At 39.3% G+C, this 20607-nt stretch overlaps 1 protein-coding gene across 1 annotated transcript in view; it reads right to left on the bottom strand.

Moving 5' to 3' along the window:
• The window catches only part of LOC135527246 (transcription factor COE3-like), a 111172-nt gene extending 104693 nt beyond the window's left edge, over nt 1-6479 (bottom strand). The window contains exon 1 of the mRNA XM_064955846.1: nt 5968-6479. Within this exon, the coding sequence (XP_064811918.1) occupies nt 5968-6101 (134 nt within the window). The 5' untranslated portion in view covers nt 6102-6479. The remainder of the gene's footprint in view (nt 1-5967) is intronic.
• Between the last annotated feature and the right edge of the window lie 14128 nt (nt 6480-20607).

The raw sequence follows: 20607 nt of genomic DNA, 5'->3' as shown, positions 1-20607 counted from the left end.
TGTGTGGTGTGTGTGCGTGTGTGTGTGCGTATAAGGAAGAGTGTAATTTATGCAGCCAATACACAATTACTCTGGCATACATTTGCCCAGTCAGGGATGTAGCACCGCTCCCTCTCTAGCTCTTGTTTGGTTAGCTCTCATTAGCCGTGTAATATGAGCTAATGAGAGGAAGCCTAGAACACAGCAGGAGGACAGCCCTCGCCTTTGTCTCTGTCTGTCTGTCTGTCTGTCTGTCTGTCTGTCTGTCTGTCTGTCTGTCTGTCTGTCTGTACGTGCGTGCATACTCTCAGTAGGCAGAATGGACCGTCTCAGATTCTTTCACTCTGGAGTTCTGTCATCTGATGAAACCTATCACCGTACCCACTTAGACATCTCCTCTCTTCTTCTCTCCCCTCTCACAATATAGTACCAACCATTTAATATTACCCACGTATTGCAGGGTTGTTACATAGCCACAATACTTTGCCTTTGGAAATCCAAACAAATGCACCATCATGGAAAACATAATATACTCACTTGACAGACCAAATCAACTTTGTTTTTGCAGACAAAACTGTTTACATTTTTTTTACAGAAGATTTGCAAAAAAATTGTTTAAAGGTTTCTGGCAGGCCAAACTTTGAGAAGTGAGAGCAGTAGTCTAGTTTAACTGTCCCAACAAACTATCCCATCCCTAAGCAATGGGCTGCATCATAGTCGAACATCTGTCTGAGCAATCTCACTATGCTGTTTAGAATTCAAAAGCTAGTGCAGGATTTGGCCAGTCAGTGTTATAAACCACTGAGCAACCCAATCTCACAATCTCACAATCTCACAATTGAAAGTGTCAGTCATCAGAAAAGAGATGTCGCTATATGTAGAAGAATAATACATTCCTTCTCAAGGAAAAAGGGGATTGAAAAATCACAGTTCCCACATTGTTTTTGCACCTCAGCGATGCAAAAGCCACTCTTCCCTTCCGCTCTTCCTACTCATCTAACCTCCCTAATGGTATTTGAAATCACTAGAGACTTACTGCCTCAGAAAAGTAGAAACGACTATACTAAACAAAGTAGTATCTCTTCAAAGATCATGAAATACTGTAAAGGGGATTTGAAACGTCACTGGCTTACAAAACCATCCAGACAAGTCTGCAGCTCATGTAAACACCCACACAGAGCTGTGTGTAGATCCACGGCACAACTGTTATTTACACTTACAATACATGATCCTGTGTTGCTCAGTCGGTAGAGCATGGCACTTGCAACGGCAGGGTTATGGGGATGATCCCCACGGCCAATGAAAATGTGTCCACTTACTCAAAAAGTCGCTCTGGATAAGAGGGAAAAAAGTCGCTCTGGATAAAAGTCGCTCTGGATAAGAGTGTCTGCTAAATGACTAAAATGTAAAAATGTACTAATTGGTACACTCACACATGTTGTGCAAAATGTCAGAAACACTGCTCCATTTTTCCCGAACTGTAAAAATAGTATCACCCAGTCAAAACACTTCCGTCTAATTGTTTGGTAATTGCAGCAAGACAACTACACCGCTTTTAGCCAATGGGGTAATGTTTCTCTGAGCTGACTGTGTAAATTAAAAATGACACACACAATTAGGGTTCATAAATGAACATCAAACATCAACAGTTAGTCTGTTTTCTCAACTAGAACCAGTGTAACACTGATGACGGATACAGACATGGTGTTTAGTTCAAACCTAAATCCATATCAAGACATGTGGGGAAACACTTACCTAACATTAACTAGGTGAAACAAATCTGCCGATGTGCCCTTGAGCAAGGCACTTAACACTAATTGCTCCTGTAGGTCACTCTGGATAAGAGCATCTGCTAAATGACTAAAATGTCAAATGTAAAAATATTGCCCAGTCCATCATTGGACAACAACTTTTACTCTATCAAGACCTCAGTCATATGCTACTTTACAGCACACACCAAAAACTCGATAAAAAGCTGTGAACTCTCATCTGCAGAAATACATAGTAGATCTTCACCTTGAGTTTTTCACTGTACGGTGTCAGCTATTTTCTCAGACCGCAATGGTATTTTTTACTAGACTTTCTCCCTGTCCAATGTTTGCTACAGGTTTAGCCGTGGCGCACCTGCCCCTATACTGTGAATCAAAGCAGCACCCTGGTCCTCACAACACACATACCTCTGCAAACTTCATGAGACGGCCACAGCTGAAACCATTAGCTGGTCACTGGCACACTTCTAATGGGGGTCACAAAGTAGGTGGCTTTGCAGAAGCCAACTAATTGTTTGCACGTTTAGGGGCTGCTGGCGAGAAACACTTGTTTCTGTTGCGGGATCCAATGAACTGGTAGCACAGGCGCTGTGGCTGAGATTTAGCAGTGTGAGACCAAGAGAAGGCTAAGTCATGTGTCTAGATATATTTAAGCGAGTCGCCGTGGTGTCACCGCCGTGCAATGTGTTAGAGAGAATTCACAGGAACACGCTGCAACAGGGTGAATGCACTGTGGGTGTCTTGTTTTAACTATCTGACACTTCTCCACAAGGCTCAGTAACATTTAGTTGAATTTAATAGGGGGAAGAGGGGAGAAATGCCCATTTCACAATAACTCTATTTTGCTCTCTAAAAATAAGAAATAACAGGTCTGACATGTTCATTGACCTGAGTGATTGTGAATGATGATCGCTTACAGTGAAGGAACCTTGGACCAAAATATCTCCCAAGATGACATGTGGTGATGTGAAGTATATGAATGACTGCCACCCAGGACAAATATGTCTGTCCGTACAAATGTGCTTCTCCTTCCCATATGCCTGGGGCCAATGGGCTGTATTGTCTCCATATTCTGAGTCCAGTGACTGGTAATGATTGAGGCAGTGACGGATTGAGCTCTGGATATAGAATCCTGGGCTATCAGTCTCCCCGGTCACTCACACTGAACACTAAACACTCAGTCTTCTGCTAAGCTTGGGAACCTGCACTTTATTAAGTTCCCCCCTCCTCTTAGCAGACAAAGACAGGGTCAACATAATTCACTTTGCTCGATTTTACAGTGGCAACTGGGGAGTGTCAAGTGAAATCTGTTCCCCAGTTGTGCAGTCCACTTAGTCACACACACACACCCCTCTTCTCCCCGCTTCAGTGGAATGGCTGTTTTGGGAGATAGATCAGGAGAGGCAGTTGTGGTGGGCATAGGCTAGGGGAGTGTCTCTAAAAGTGACCCATTTACACATTCAATCAGCAATGCCACTTTACTATCCATATCAGATCTATCCACGACCACATCCGAGCGCTAAACAAAACTATTAGTCTCCAGTTCCGAACCCAGAGAAGGCCAGAGGCTCTCCAGAGTACTTTTCAAATACCCCCTAAAAATCTACTTGACCTACATGCACAAGTGCAACTGCTTACTGCAATGTAACTTGACATACAGAATCTCACTATTTGGGCATTGTACCTCGAATTAGTTTTGGTGAATGTGTTGTTTTATCAAACTTTTTGTGGCATGGTATACGTTGGATATGGGTAACTCTCAACGTGTCAGACCTCAAATGGGTGGAGCTTCATCTATAGAAGTGTTGACGGCTAGACTTCAGATTACTTGTTCATGAAAGTTAAACATTTACTCAACAATTTACATGGCAAAATGACACAGACACATTGTATTGCAATGGGAAGCAGTAAACCACAAGCATCCAAACCAAGAGACGTAGCCTAGTTTTAAATGAAAATGTTCATGTCATTACACATAAAATAACATGTTGTCTGGTGATCTATGCATAATCTTGTTACGCACTGGGAAAGAAAAATATCTGACTAATTGATTTAAAAAGGGAAAAAACGAATTTTGATCAAATCTTAGAGCAAATGGTCTCAGATAATGATAATTGAACACAATTCAAATAGTTTTTGCCAATAATGTCATATCCAGTGTAATAACACATGAATGTACTGCCACTACTAAAAGCCACCTGTCTTATTTTTTGCAATATCTTAATCTAGATAAGTGTGCGTTTGGCATTTTCAATATTTTCTGTAATATAAAGTGATGCACTTTATCACTATGAAATAAGATATCACCATATAGCGAATAACAGTTCATGCAAATTGAAATGTAGCTACACTTGGCAAATTACTGCAACTGTCAACCAGTACTGATCAATAGCCTTTATACTGTTGATCACCTGACAGTAATATTCAAGTATGAATTCTCTTTGTGTTACATGATAAATGTGTGACACATATGTTATAGCTTTTGTTGTAGCTTTTGTTGTATAGCTTTTGTTGTATGTATTAATGCAGGGGCCAGGGCATGCTTGTCGTGACATTTTTTTTCCGTGATGACAACTTTGGATGGTAATGGTAAAAGATTTTCACACAAACGTTTCAGCGAAAAGTAATTTGTCAGTATGCCTATATTGAATTCTTATCCGATGTAAAGAAGAAAGTGGAGGCATTTCCCAAATTGACCTTCTCCTGTAACATACAGTATATATATATATGGAACATATGTAAGCCCTTTCCTATTTTGCTCCACATTATTTCAGGCCAATTGAAATCATTTATTTTAACACTTTGAGTGAAGCCAATCAATTTCTCGCCAACACTCACATCATCAATATTTCTAGGCGATATATAGCTTATCACCTATTATTAATATTATACGCACCATGCTTTTCGTGTTTTTACACCAAATACTGTTCAATAATTCAAGATTTAATCAATTCAAGTTTACTTATGAAATAATTTAAATAAGAAAAGAATCAATTGTATTTATTAAGATCTTAAAACTGTGCATTTAATTGAATTCTACTTTTGATCACCTTAAAACAACACTTGTAGATAGGTCTAACTTAATTAATACAAAATTAAAACAATTCTTATTTTGCGCTAGACTTACAGTGGACCTGTTAACATATTATCAATCTTCATTCACGTCCATAATTTACAAAAGCGCATGTACGCCCATAAGAGATCAACAGGGCCACAACTGAAGGATACACAGATACTGTTCATCTTATAGCCTAAATGAGCCATACTCAATTGAATGTGTCCAGGTAGCCTATACTTTAAAATGAGATCAAACAAGCTGGTTTGATTACGTTGCTTATACGAATTATAATTACAATTTGTCTAATATTTTAACGCATGCAGCTTTACGCATAGATCAGATATACATCTGATAATTACATTCTAAGTTATTAATAGCCTACATGGACATCCACGTTATCGTCACAAAACCTTGCAGCCTATGATGTCGGCGATTCTTTCTGTAAGACTTTCTTTCACAAACCAACTTCTGCAAGTGGGACATCTGTAAACTCTTCAGGTGCTCTTATTGTTTAGCCAACACTTAGTATAAGTGAAAATTGTGTTTTACATTATTCCACGCATGCGCGGGAGGTACAGTATGGTGACGTTCTATTAGATGGCACATGCACATTGTAAAGTTTGAGTTATTTGCTGATCAGAGTCAAGAGTTTTCAGTACCAGCAAATTTCTTGGAGCTCACTCAGCCATATAGCAGATATGCGCCACCTAACTGTCAACCAGTGCCTGAGTGCCTGAAATTGAACGCGGAGCAAATAGTTAGCCCATTTGTCACATGAGGGGAGGTATAAATTACCCGTTACAGATATCTATTAATCTAGGTGTTGACTAAAGGATCATGGTCTATCGTACAAAATGATGCAAGGTCTCATTGTGAAATCGCATCTTGAACAATGTCCTCCATTACATTCTACACTCTTAGAGATGCTATAGGCTATTTACACATGGTGCATGTTTATCAAGTATTGGGGCACCAAATCTAAAGAGCTAAAGAGCTATTTTGCGAATAGGTGCGGGATACATTATACAAATGCATAATATTTGCGTCTTTACCGATGGTTTACACTTGGGAACGCATAGCCTACGTCGTCCGGCAAACTGCACCGAACTGTCAGCATCATGTCCAGCGATTATCATATGTGCATATCGAGTTTATGTTTACCTTTGTGCTGCTGTGTTCGCGTCCAATATCCCCGCGCTCTGCATCCATGAGCGGACCGGTGTCATGCCACTCGTGAGCGGTTCCTCTTTCATGGTCAAGGCTCCCCGCGGGAGGCTGTCCTGGATGGAGAACATGAAAGTAACCTTCTGGGATCTCTCTCTCTTCACCAAATCACGCTAAATAATCCTCCTGTTCACTCAAAGCAAGGCCACCTGGATTAACGACGAGCAACTGAAATGGGAAGAATCTTCCCCAAAGTGCAACAAGGGGGAAAGCGATAGCGGTCCTTATCCAAAGACGAGCGTCGTATCCCTTTGGGTTTTCCGCTTTATTTTAAATTCCAACCTCAGTTCAGTTCGCTCAAGCTTAACGGTCTGAAGTTAAAAGAGGGTGGAGAGAGGGCGAGTGTTAGAACAGTTAAGCATCTCAAAGGAAAAGAATCAGCCGGGATCTAGGAGACCTTTTCGTCGTGAGGAAAGAGAGGGGAGATGCCGAAGTTGATCAGAAGGCGAACATACGCGCACCGGATTGTGAAATGAAAAGTGGGATAAAACAAGCGAGTGCTTCAAAAAGGAGTAAAATGAAATGATTACCAAACAAGAGGGAGGGACGGACCATGGAAGATTTGCTCTCCCAGGGGAAAAGGGGGATTGGGTACCAAGAAATCTCATTCCCTCCCTCCCAGTCTCTTTATCCTTCCTCTGTCCCAGCGGAGCGCACCTTCTCTCGGGTTCGGAGGCTCTACTGCTCTCAGGGGAGGGGGGATGGGGGGTGGGGGTGATGACGAAAAGCATGGATTTGACATGGGCGGAGACTAGTCCTTATAAGGAAAAATGATTTACGCGTCAATCGCAGATCTGGATTCTCATTGGCGTAGGTCATTCATCACGTCATTTTTGAATTCGCGGCAAAAGCTTTCTGCGTGTTTACCCATTGCACATTTTGCTGGGCTGTGCGCGTGGACACAATGTGTGTAGTATTGCCCTAACAGATTAATCTATTTGCATGTTGCCCTACTTTTGAATTGGCTCATAAAGGCATAAAGCTGACCTCTCATTTGAAAGCATTGATCCTGTCGTAGGCTGTGGTTGATATTAGGTTCACTGTTTCTTTGTTGTGGCATTGGACTGAATAGGCTTCATTATGTTTGTGGGGAGTTATACACTTCGTCAACATGATCAGAGGACCTAATTTATGGTGCCACACAAATTCATACGTGCGCGCACGAACACTTCACACCGCACGCAACTCACACATATGCGCGCGCGGGCACACACACCCATTCAATAATATTTCGAGATGATTGAATATTTGCTAAAAGCTCATGATGGATGGTATAAACATTTTTCCTATGTCTTTCTTGAGAGTTGTGATTCTGAATAGTGTAGGTCATTTTTCGCAATAATGCTTTGCTTGTCAATACGTCACTTGAATGGTAGTTTGTGAATGTGTACAAAGATATTTGAGAGCGGATGTCCTTGAGATCCTTTGCATCCAGTAATAGTTATACAATAAATCACAACAGCCTAATAATAATTAATAATAATAATAACAAGGCATACATAAAATAATTCATAATTATAATTATAATATATAATAGTAACTCTTATAAATGCCATTGTTTCAAGTAATTTGACAATTCCGTTAACGCAGTAGGCTAGCCTACTTTTATATCACAACAACTCGAATTTCGTTAATTAGGAATCTTCCAAAGCAACCACAATTAAATATTTATAGAACGTTAGCCTCTTAATTAAGGAGACCAAAATGTATTCAGGAGATACGTAAACCTAACGTCTGGATAGTCAATATTCATATTTCTCTACAAGCAAATTAATTCGGTGATACTTAAATCTCGGAATATGTTGACAACCGTATTCATTTTAGAAGTAATTAGGCATACCTGATCATTCATCTTACAACAATAGACAGTAACATATTATCTCAAGTCATATTATTGCAATAATAAAATATTGTATTAATATGTTCTTCAATAAAGATATTCCTACGTTTTCACTGTTAATTATAACGAATTGTTATAATTACAGGTATAATTTTAATAATAATAGTTCAATGTATTTATCTTTATCATTATTTGGGTATTTTGATGGACTATTGTCAATGTAACATAGCAAAAACAATATTAAGTTAATGATTAACCAACAAAACGTTTGTTTATACAATTGATGTAAAATAAATCCGTTTTCCATCCGTTTTATTTCTGTGTTCGAGGTAGCCTATAGGATTAAAATAACCTCAATACCGTCACCGACTCTTATGCATTCGCTCTTTTTTATTTATGGTACTTTACAGATAAAAGTGTATGCTGCGAAATAACTCATGTGAAAGTCCAGTCTCAAGGGAGAGAAGACGGGTATAAATTCGTGGGTTTGCAACGTTCTGCGGAGGGTAACTCTTGAGACAAAAATGACAACATAAAAGATTTAATGACATGCAATATTTTAATTGCACTTTCTAGAGACGTCAACAAGGCCGTCTACAAGGCCAGACAGGAAAGTCAGGGGGCCACAAAACAATCAGCGGAGACTCCGACTGAAACTCCGACTGTGCGGTGGTCTCCAGCCAAGGGATAATAGGCAACCATTGTTCGCATAGCCTAACCTTATGTATCATCATCAATAATAAGCAATGTCTTCTCAAAAGCTGGCTCTTGGTTCAATTAGTACCATACACATAATTCAAGTGGAAATGTGTAGGCCTTGTGTATTTTTGTTGGTCTAGTGTAGGCTACTGTAAATTAATGTAAGGGAACTACATTCAGGACTTCAGCACGTTTTTTGTATCGTCATTCTTTTCTCCAAAATATTTATAAATTCATACAAAACACTCAAATTGAGTGAGTGGCTTAAGCCTTGTGGTATAACTGTAAAAGCTGATGGAGAACAAACTATAGCCTATTATTTCAGAAAATAATGACATCCATCCTTTGTTTAGTGATGCGTGCAGATGCTTTCTATTTCAATGTTAGATAGAAAGAGTACTTCACAGAACATTTTCTAATCACTGTCCTTGATTTTCAGTGTGCCATTCAGTTTGCTGACGATTGCTGTCATCTAGTGGTCATGAGTTGCTACGTGCGTTACCAGGGGAAGACGTACACTGGGCCGTGAATCAATGTACACTGAACAAAAATATAAATGCAACATGTAATAATTTAAAAGATTTTCCTGAGATACAGTTCATATAAGGAAATCAGTCAACTGAAATAAATTAATTCGGCCCAGATCTATGGATCTATGTCTGGGAATACAGATATGCATCTGTTGGTCACAGATACCTTTAAAAAAAAGTAGGGGTGTGGATCATGAAACCAGTCTGTATCTGGTGTGGCGTCATTCAGCGAGACACACGTCATTTGCATAGAGTTGATCAGGCTGTTGATTGTGGCCTGTGGAATGTTGTCCCATTCGTCTTCAATGGCTGTGCAAGTTGCTGGATATTGGCAGGAACTGGAACTTGATCCAAAGCATCCAAAACATGCTTAATGGGTGACATGTCTGGTGAGTATGCAGGAGATGGAATAACTGGGACATTTTCAGCTTCCAGGAGCAGTGTACAGACCTTTGCAACATGGGGCCCAGAATTATCATGCTGAAACATGAGGTGATGGCAGCAGATGGATCACACAACAATGGGCCTCAGGATCTCATCACTGTATCTCTGTGCATTCAATTTACCATCGATAAAATGCAATTGTGTTCCTTGTTCGTAGCTTATGCTGGCCATACCATAACCCCACTGCCATCATGGGGCACTCTGTTCACAATGATGACATCAGCAAACCACTCGCCCACACAACGCCATGGTAGAGAAATTAACATTCAATTATCTGGCAACAGCTCTGGTGGACATTCCTGCAGTCAGCTTCCATTTGCAAGCTCCCTCAAAACTTGAGACATCTGTGGCATTTTCTTGTGTGACAAAACTACACATTTTAGAGTGGCCTTTTATTTTCCCCAGCACAAGGCTTCTTGATATGCCACACCTGTCAGATAGATTGATTATCTTGGCAAAGGAGAAATGCTCACTAACAGTGATGTAAACACATTTGTGCATAACATTTGAGAGAAATATGCTTTTGTGCATATGGAACATTACTGGGATCTTTTATTTCAGCTCATGAAACATGAGACCAACACTTTCAGGGTTCTACAGACAGTGGCAAGTCAAATTCACCGCGATGCCCACTGAGCTCAATTTGGCCCCGGCGTGCCTCCGGGGGCTGCGCGATTGCGTTACACCATCCATACCGCGCTCCGACCACATTTTCAGATCGAGCATAAATTGTCTCTTACACGGTGTGGGTTGGTTGGTCCAGTAATGTAGTGGTAAAAAAGTTGGATAAACTATACGGAACCAAATATAAAACGCAACAAGTGTTGGTCCCATTGTTCATGAGCTGAAATAAAATATCCTAGAAATGTTCCATTCGCATAAAAGACAGGGTTGAATATACATTTGCCTGGCATTTCAGCAATGTGACGTTTGGCGGCGCCTACTCAGTCGGTTCTGTACCTGCCTGACTGAGTGGCAGTGTGGGTGGAATGAGCGATCTTCCATGGCAACACCACGCGAAACACGCTGGAAATTAATTCTCAAGACCAATACATATTTCTAATATTTTTCATAAACATATCTGATCATTATCGGTTCTCCTCCCATTTTAATTCAAGTACTTTTTACAACTTGAGAAAATGTAACATTTTCTAAGTATTTCAGTACTTCTGAGTGCCAAATGCAAGTACTTTAAGCACCTCAAGCAACTTCACGTTGCGATTATATTTTTGATCAGTATATCATTGTCATCTTTATTTCATAAACAAACACAACATATCCACGAAGATATAGCACTTGTACAGATATAGTATTTACTATTTCAAAGTAAAAACGGTCATAATATATTGTCTACGGGAACAGATCCAACAAAAAGATTACACTTGAACCTGTAACAAATCCCTAGTTTGCTCCTCATCCAAACCATAGGACAGGCGTGCATACGCTGATTCTGTGGTGAGGCAGCATTGATGTACAAGTAAATCCCATGGACAGCACACTAATTGCAGAGGTTTTTCACTTCCATGAGGAAAAAATATTCTCAAATCCTCCAATATTTTAAGCTGTAGTATTCCTAAATTAGGGTACTCAATGAAAACACTTGATTCAACTAATCAAGGGTGTGTTAGTGCTCGGTTAGAGCAAATAACTGCACATCCTAATGGACCCTGATTTAGGAACACTTCTTTAAGCCATTTACTCCCTCTCCTAGAAACTTACAGCACCCCTACACCTAATTCCAACATGATGCCTGCATTTAACCCCTAAACACCTCCACACCAAGGGGCCAAGCCCTACCATCCCAGCACTCAGTCTAACTGACATCTTCCTGGTTGACCAAACCAGAGACATATATATGGACAGAGAGGAAGGAGAGCAGGTTTGTGACAATTAATATAGGTTTACTTTATTTGTGGTGTCACTAGAAAAATATGACAGCTTTTGGTAGGTCTCCACAGCAAAAAGGTTTGGGAGCCACTGATTTACCATATAGAAAGGTACAGCCTATTCTTCCTTATTCTCACTTATTCTTACTTAAAAAACAGTGTTTTATTTTTTATTCTGAAAAGGTACAGACCACCATCTAGTGGCAAGACAAAGAAGCAACTTCTAGTTTGGAATCATGAGCATTGAAAGAGGTCAGAATTTTGGAGTGCACATGCCATTATAGCAATGTTAGTACATTTCCTTAGACACTTATTAACTTCCCCCATAAAGTAGGACAACAGACGTGAGACTAAATCATACTCAGAGCTCCTCTTTCTTCCTTTCAGGCTTTGCACAGTCCTTCACTGCAGCCAGGCAAGAGGAGAATGACTCAGCCAACCCTGTAGATAAAACATAAATATAGAATTTATTGTATAGTATCATTTTAATGTGCATTCTCTTGCCTGGTTCTCTTTAATGTGCATACTCCAGAACGGTATGCATTTTGGGCTGCTATTTATTGTTGCATGTTTTCTGTGTTTCAAAGTATTTTTCAACTGCCCAAATAAGGAAACCACAGCAAAGGGATAAATGGCAGCAGGGGACATTCTATACTGTACAAGAGTCACCTGAAAAGATCTGCAATTGGTTGCCATGAGCTTTCGGTTTCTTTTTCCATCCCTCAGAACATCTGTCTATTGCACAATGAGCCATACCTGAAGGAGAACACATCTTCAGACACTTCATTTAAGAGGAAATGGTCTGCAATTCACTTTACTTCAACATGTGAAAAATAACAAATATATCCTATTGAAAAACACTTACCATACATGTCAAAGTCACTATCCCTGTGATATGCTGTAAAGAAGAGACAAACAGCAGATACATTTCTTAAAATGTGATACATATTTGGGATATGTGGTAATCAGTTAGTAACAAACAAGCACGGTAAACGGTAGGCATGACGTGACTCTAAAACTCCTAAGAATGGACGGAAATAACAACAAATGCAGAGAATAGAAAATCAACTTCAATACAATATTAATTCCAATATGTATTTTTTAATTGTTGTTGTCGTTATTGCTTTTAGATATACAGTATATACTGTAGATATATCTATACACCTGCTCTTTCCATGACAGACTGACCAGGTGAATCCAGGTGAAAGCTTATGATCCCTTATTGATGTCACATGTTAAATCCACTTCAATCAGTGTAGATGAAGGGGAGGGAAAAGGTCAAATAATGATTTTTAAGCCTTGAGACAATTGAGACATGAATTGTGTATGTGTGCCATTCAGAGGGTGACTGGGCAAGATAAAAGATTTAAACCTTTGAAGGTATGGTAGTAGGTGCCAGGTGCACACTGGTTGGTGTCAAGAACAGCAACACTGCTGGGTTTTTCACGCTCATCAGTTTCCCATGTGTATAAAGAATAGTCCTCCACCCAAAGTGTTCTTAATGTTATGTATGCTCAGTGTATTCACTGCAGATATATAGAGAACAAGTCAAAAGTTTGGACACCTACTTGTTCAACTTTTTCTTTATTTTTACTATTTTATACATTGCAAAATAATAGTGAAAACATTAAAACTACGAAATGCACATATGGAATTATGTAGTAACTAAAAAAGTGTTAAACAAATCCAAATGTATTAACAGGTGTGCCTTGTTAAAAGTCCATTTGTGGAATTTCTTTCCTCCTTAATGCATTTGAGCCAATCAGTTGTGTTGTGACAAGGTAGGGGTGGTAGGGGTGGTATACAGAAGATGAGGACCTCCACAGGAAAGGAAAACCCAGAATGACCTCTACTGCAGACAACTAAAGAGGCTTGCTTGGGCCAATAAATACAAGCAATGGACATTAGACCGGTGTAAATCTGTCATTTGGTCTGATGAGTCCAAATTTGAGATTTTTGGTTCCAACTGCCGTGTCTTTGTGAGACGCGGTGAGGGTGAACGGATTATCTCCGTATGTGTATTTCCCACTGTAAATCATGGAGGAGGAGGTGTTATGGTGTGGGACTGCTTTGCTGGTGACACGGTCTGTGATTTATTTAGAAATCAAGGCACACTTAACCAGCATGGTTACCACATCATTCTGCAGCGATACGCCATCCCATCTGGTTTGTGCTGAGTGGGACAATCGTTTTCCATCAACAGGACAATGACCCAACACGCATCCAGGCTGTGTAAGGGCTAAATGACCAAGTACGAGAGGGATGGAGTGCTGCATCAGATGACCTGGCCTCCACAATCACCCAACCTCATCCCAAATGAGATGGTTTAGGATCAGTTGGATCGCAGAGTGAAGGAAAAGCAGCCAACAAGTGCTCAGTATATGTGGGAACTCCTTCAAGACTGTTGGAAAAGCATTTCAGGTGAAGCTCAGGTTGAGAGAATGCCAAGAGTGTGCAAAGCTGTCATCAAGGCAAAGGGTGGCTACTTTGAAGAATCTCAAATATAATAAAATATATTTTGATTTGTTCACCACTTTTTTGGTTACTACATGATTCCGTATGTGTTATTTCATAGTTGTGATGTCTTCACTCTTATTCTACATTGTAGAAAATAGTGAAAATAATGAAAAACCCTTGAATGAGTAGGTGTGTCCACTATTGACTGGTACTGTATATATATTTGTTTTATAATTTATTTCATTGCAGAAGTAACTTTCTTGCTCTGTACTAAAAACAATCAATGCAGAGGATCAGTAACTTACATGAGTCTTGGTAAATGAGATCATATCCTAAGAGTATGCATGGCAGTATTGCGTCCTTATATTTTGCATCTTCACAGGCTGAAAAAAAACTCAAGAATCAAAAATTATCTGTACTGGAATGACTGTACAGAATATTTAGTCATTGAAATATCACCATTTGGTTCTCTTCTGGGATAGTGTGAATCAAAAAATGAAACTTTTACTTAGTCTCACCAGTGGAATGGTTTGAACCAGACAAAAGGTAGCCTACGTCAAGACCCACTGGGCAAAAACTGGTTGAATAAACGTTGTTTCCACATAATTTCAACAACACAAATTCAGTGTGATGATGTTAAATCAACGTGGAAAACTGTTTGGATTTTCAAAAAGTCATCAACTTAAGGGATTTCCAGCTTTTTTTCACCCAACTTGCAACCTAAATCCAATGATTTATTATTTCATGTTAAATTCACGTTAGTTGACAACTCAACCAAATGTAAATCAAAACTGGACGTTGAACTGAAGTCTGTGCCCACTGGGGAGTCTGGAGTGTTTAGTGTTTTGTTCCACTCAATAACAGCTGGGGTGCAGATTAAGTTGATTCCCCTCGGGTGGAATAATAATACGTCCCATAGAGAATCATACATAGCTTCAGACTTACATTTAGACTTACATTAAAATGCAGATAAATCAAATATATGGCAGTGATGGAATTTACTGTAAATTCTAAATGACTGCAGGGAAAGATCATTAAAAAGTTACTGCCATTCATAAAAGACTGTGAAACATAACTTTTGACCCATACCTTCATCGAAGCCACAATTTCTCTTTCCGGCTGCTGTGTAACCTCTTTTCAGACAATCTGTAAGATTTGCATACAGGAAACTCTAATGTATATGGCTAGCCATTACATTGCGCAATAAGATGTATTGATAGTACCATAGATTCAAATGGAAATGGTCAAATCAAATGACTATGGCGATATGCATTGATCAAACCAACCAAGAACAACGGTCATTTAAGATACAAAGTGCAAAGTTCAGTGCTGTGTATGCATTTACCTGACATCTCGTCCACAGGGAAAATGCTGCCAGAGCTCTCAACAACCACCTCTGTGAAGAGAAACATAAACTTTTCTTGCGTTGTCTTCACATTAAAATTACATTTCATTTCTTTGGAATGGCTGTCGATGACTCGTCAAAAGAACAGAGTTGCATCAATTACACTGTTACAACAGGAGCTGAGGTGAAGAAATGCATAATGCTCAGATAAGCACCTACCAGCTAAGACTGTCATGACCACCAGAAGATAAGCACCTTTGAACATTTTTCTCGATGTCTTGTCGTCCACACACACCAGAACACTTTGTAAAGCCAACAAAGTTAAGCTTAAAGAGGAAGTACAGTGACTCACTGGGATACGATCTGAGTTATACTGTCAAATCAAGGTTTTAAAAAATCAGTGAGTTGTGTTCAGCTCTGCCTCTACTCTCTACATACCTATGCGAGTGAAACCAAAAGCTTGTCGCTCGTCTTTTGATGGCATGTTATGTAACGTAGTCGAATGTGGGCTAAGCACAGCAGTAGTAACCTCTTCTCTTTTATTGCGCTTCAAGTGGAGTACTACTTTCAACGTCAATTCAAAGGGATAGGTAGTAACTATCATGAACCACCGAGGTAAAGCCAGTTTGAAGTGGATATTCGACGGATATTCGCGCTTTCAAACCTCAATAGCTTTCAAACCACCTGAGCCACAGAAGCCAAATAAGTGTCATGATGTTGGAAAAATTGCGCACAACATTGCACAGGTCTTATTTTCACGATTTGGACATTCATTCGCTTTTCAAAGCTAATAAACCTGTGGAAATGTGAGCTGCATTTTGTATTCCAAGTCTAATTAGTTAGGGAGTGTAGACAAAGTACAAACTATTTTTACATTCAAATTTCAATAGCTCCTTGGTCATGTGACCTACTAAATTCAAACAAGGTTCAGAATGTCCACTGCCCTTCTATACTGCACACCCTTTAGTTGGTCTATTTTCAACTCATATGACTTTACATACATTTTTCAAAATGTAAAGTTTCAATAGCTCCTTGGTCATGTGACCAAGTGACTTCAAACAAGGTTCAGAATGTCCACTCAGTGGGCCTACATATTGCACACCCTTTAGTTTATCCATTTTCATTCCACATGGTTTACATTAATTTTTCCAAATGTAAAATTTCAATAGCTCCTTGGTCATGTGACCGAGTGACTTCAAACAAGGTTCAGAATGTCCAATGACTATACCTTCATATTGCACACCCTTTAGTTTGTCCATTTCCATCTCACATGGTTTTACATGAATTTTTCAAAATATAGAATTTCAATAGCTCCTTGGTCATGTGACCTAGTGACTTCAAACAAGGTTCAGAATGTCCACTCAGTGGGCCTCTACATTGCACACCCTTTAGTTTGTCAATTTTTGTCTTACAGGGTTTTTCATGAATTATTTCAATATTTAGAATTTCAATAGCTCCTTGGTCATGTGACCTGGTGACTTCAAACAAGTTTCAGAATGTCCACTCAGGGGCCCGACACATTGCACACCCTTAGTTTGTAATTTTTTATCTCACATGGTTTTACATGAATTTTTCAAAATATAGAATTTCAATAGCTCCTTGGTCATGTGACCTAGTGACTTCAAACAAGGTTCAGAATGTCCACTCAGTGGGCCTCTACATTGCACACCCTTTAGTTTGTCAATTTTTGTCTTACAGGGTTTTTCATGAATTATTTCAATATTTAGAATTTCAATAGCTCCTTGGTCATGTGACCTGGTGACTTCAAACAAGTTTCAGAATGTCCACTCAGGGGCCCGACACATTGCACACCCTTAGTTTGTAATTTTTTATCTCACAGGGTTTTACATTAATTTTTCCAAATGTAGAATTTCAATAGCTCCTTGGTCATGTGACCTGGTGACTTCAAACAAGGTTCAGAATGTCCACTCAGTGGGCCTCTACATTGCACACCCTTTAGTTTGTCAATTTTTGTCTTACAGGGTTTTTCATGAATTATTTCAATATTTAGAATTTCAATAGCTCCTTGGTCATGTGACCTGGTGACTTCAAACAAGTTTCAGAATGTCCACTCAGGGGCCCGACACATTGCACACCCTTAGTTTGTAATTTTTTATCTCACAGGGTTTTACATTAATTTTTCCAAATGTAGAATTTCAATAGCTCCTTGGTCATGTGACCTGGTGACTTCAAACAAGGTTCAGAATGTCTACTAACTACCCTTCTATATTGTACACCCTTTAGTTTGTCCATTTCCATCTCACATGTTTTCCATGCATTTTTCAAAATGTAGAATTTCAATAGCTCCTTGGTCATGTGACCTAGTGACTTCAAACAAGGTTCAGAATGTCCACTCAGTGGGCCTACATATTGCACACCCTTTAGAGTGAAACCAAAAGCTTGTCGCTCGTCTTTTGATGGCATGTTATGTAACGTAGTCAAATGTGGGCTAAGCACAGCAGTAGTAACCTCTTTTATTGCGCTACAAGTGGAGTACTACTTTCAACGTCAATTCAAAGGGATAGGTAGTAACTATCATGAACCACCGAGGTAAAGCCAGTTTGAAGTTGGAAATTATACTGTACACCCTTTAGTTGGTCCATTTTCAACTCACATGACTTTACATACATTTTTCAAAATGTAAAGTTTCAATAGCTCCTTGGTCGTGTGACCAAGTGACTTCAAACAAGGTTCAGAATGTCCACTCAGTGGGCCTCTACATTGCACACCCTTTAGTTTGTCAATTTTTGTCTTACAGGGTTTTTCATGAATTATTTCAATATTTAGAATTTCAATAGCTCCTTGGTCATGTGACCTGGTGACTTCAAACAAGTTTCAGAATGTCCACTCAGGGGCCCGACACATTGCACACCCTTAGTTTGTAATTTTTTATCTCACAGGGTTTTACATTAATTTTTCCAAATGTAGAATTTCAATAGCTCCTTGGTCATGTGACCTGGTGACTTCAAACAAGGTTCAGAATGTCTACTAACTACCCTTCTATATTGTACACCCTTTAGTTTGTCCATTTCCATCTCACATGTTTTCCATGCATTTTTCAAAATGTAGAATTTCAATAGCTCCTTGGTCATGTGACCTAGTGACTTCAAACAAGGTTCAGAATGTCCACTCAGTGGGCCTACATATTGCACACCCTTTAGAGTGAAACCAAAAGCTTGTCGCTCGTCTTTTGATGGCATGTTATGTAACGTAGTCAAATGTGGGCTAAGCACAGCAGTAGTAACCTCTTTTATTGCGCTACAAGTGGAGTACTACTTTCAACGTCAATTCAAAGGGATAGGTAGTAACTATCATGAACCACCGAGGTAAAGCCAGTTTGAAGTTGGAAATTATACTGTACACCCTTTAGTTGGTCCATTTTCAACTCACATGACTTTACATACATTTTTCAAAATGTAAAGTTTCAATAGCTCCTTGGTCGTGTGACCAAGTGACTTCAAACAAGGTTCAGAATGTCCACTCAGTGGGCCTCTACATTGCACACCCTTTAGTTTGTCAATTTTTGTCTTACAGGGTTTTTCATGAATTATTTCAATATTTAGAATTTCAATAGCTCCTTGGTCATGTGACCTGGTGACTTCAAACAAGTTTCAGAATGTCCACTCAGGGGCCCGACACATTGCACACCCTTAGTTTGTAATTTTTTATCTCACAGGGTTTTACATTAATTTTTCCAAATGTAGAATTTCAATAGCTCCTTGGTCATGTGACCTGGTGACTTCAAACAAGGTTCAGAATGTCTACTAACTACCCTTCTATATTGTACACCCTTTAGTTTGTCCATTTCCATCTCACATGTTTTCCATGCATTTTTCAAAATGTAGAATTTCAATAGCTCCTTGGTCATGTGACCTAGTGACTTCAAACAAGGTTCAGAATGTCCACTCAGTGGGCCTACATATTGCACACCCTTTAGAGTGAAACCAAAAGCTTGTCGCTCGTCTTTTGATGGCATGTTATGTAACGTAGTCAAATGTGGGCTAAGCACAGCAGTAGTAACCTCTTTTATTGCGCTACAAGTGGAGTACTACTTTCAACGTCAATTCAAAGGGATAGGTAGTAACTATCATGAACCACCGAGGTAAAGCCAGTTTGAAGTTGGAAATTATACTGTACACCCTTTAGTTGGTCCATTTTCAACTCACATGACTTTACATACATTTTTCAAAATGTAAAGTTTCAATAGCTCCTTGGTCGTGTGACCAAGTGACTTCAAACAAGGTTCAGAATGTCCACTCAGTGGGCCTCTACATTGCACACCCTTTAGTTTGTCAATTTTTGTCTTACAGGGTTTTTCATGAATTATTTCAATATTTAGAATTTCAATAGCTCCTTGGTCATGTGACCTGGTGACTTCAAACAAGTTTCAGAATGTCCACTCAGGGGCCCGACACATTGCACACCCTTAGTTTGTAATTTTTTATCTCACAGGGTTTTACATTAATTTTTCCAAATGTAGAATTTCAATAGCTCCTTGGTCATGTGACCTGGTGACTTCAAACAAGGTTCAGAATGTCTACTAACTACCCTTCTATATTGTACACCCTTTAGTTTGTCCATTTCCATCTCACATGTTTTCCATGCATTTTTCAAAATGTAGAATTTCAATAGCTCCTTGGTCATGTGACCTAGTGACTTCAAACAAGGTTCAGAATGTCCACTCAGTGGGCCTACATATTGCACACCCTTTAGAGTGAAACCAAAAGCTTGTCGCTCGTCTTTTGATGGCATGTTATGTAACGTAGTCAAATGTGGGCTAAGCACAGCAGTAGTAACCTCTTTTATTGCGCTACAAGTGGAGTACTACTTTCAACGTCAATTCAAAGGGATAGGTAGTAACTATCATGAACCACCGAGGTAAAGCCAGTTTGAAGTTGGAAATTATACTGTACACCCTTTAGTTGGTCCATTTTCAACTCACATGACTTTACATACATTTTTCAAAATGTAAAGTTTCAATAGCTCCTTGGTCGTGTGACCAAGTGACTTCAAACAAGGTTCAGAATGTCCACTCAGTGGGCCTCTACATTGCACACCCTTTAGTTTGTCAATTTTTGTCTTACAGGGTTTTTCATGAATTATTTCAATATTTAGAATTTCAATAGCTCCTTGGTCATGTGACCTGGTGACTTCAAACAAGTTTCAGAATGTCCACTCAGGGGCCCGACACATTGCACACCCTTAGTTTGTAATTTTTTATCTCACAGGGTTTTACATTAATTTTTCCAAATGTAGAATTTCAATAGCTCCTTGGTCATGTGACCTGGTGACTTCAAACAAGGTTCAGAATGTCTACTAACTACCCTTCTATATTGTACACCCTTTAGTTTGTCCATTTCCATCTCACATGTTTTC

Source organism: Oncorhynchus masou, chromosome 32 (assembly GCF_036934945.1).
Source record: "Oncorhynchus masou masou isolate Uvic2021 chromosome 32, UVic_Omas_1.1, whole genome shotgun sequence".
In the NCBI taxonomy this organism is placed as follows: Eukaryota; Metazoa; Chordata; class Actinopteri; order Salmoniformes; family Salmonidae; genus Oncorhynchus; species Oncorhynchus masou.
Note: the sequence above shows the minus strand (reverse complement) of the source record. Positions and strands in the feature narration are given on the sequence as shown.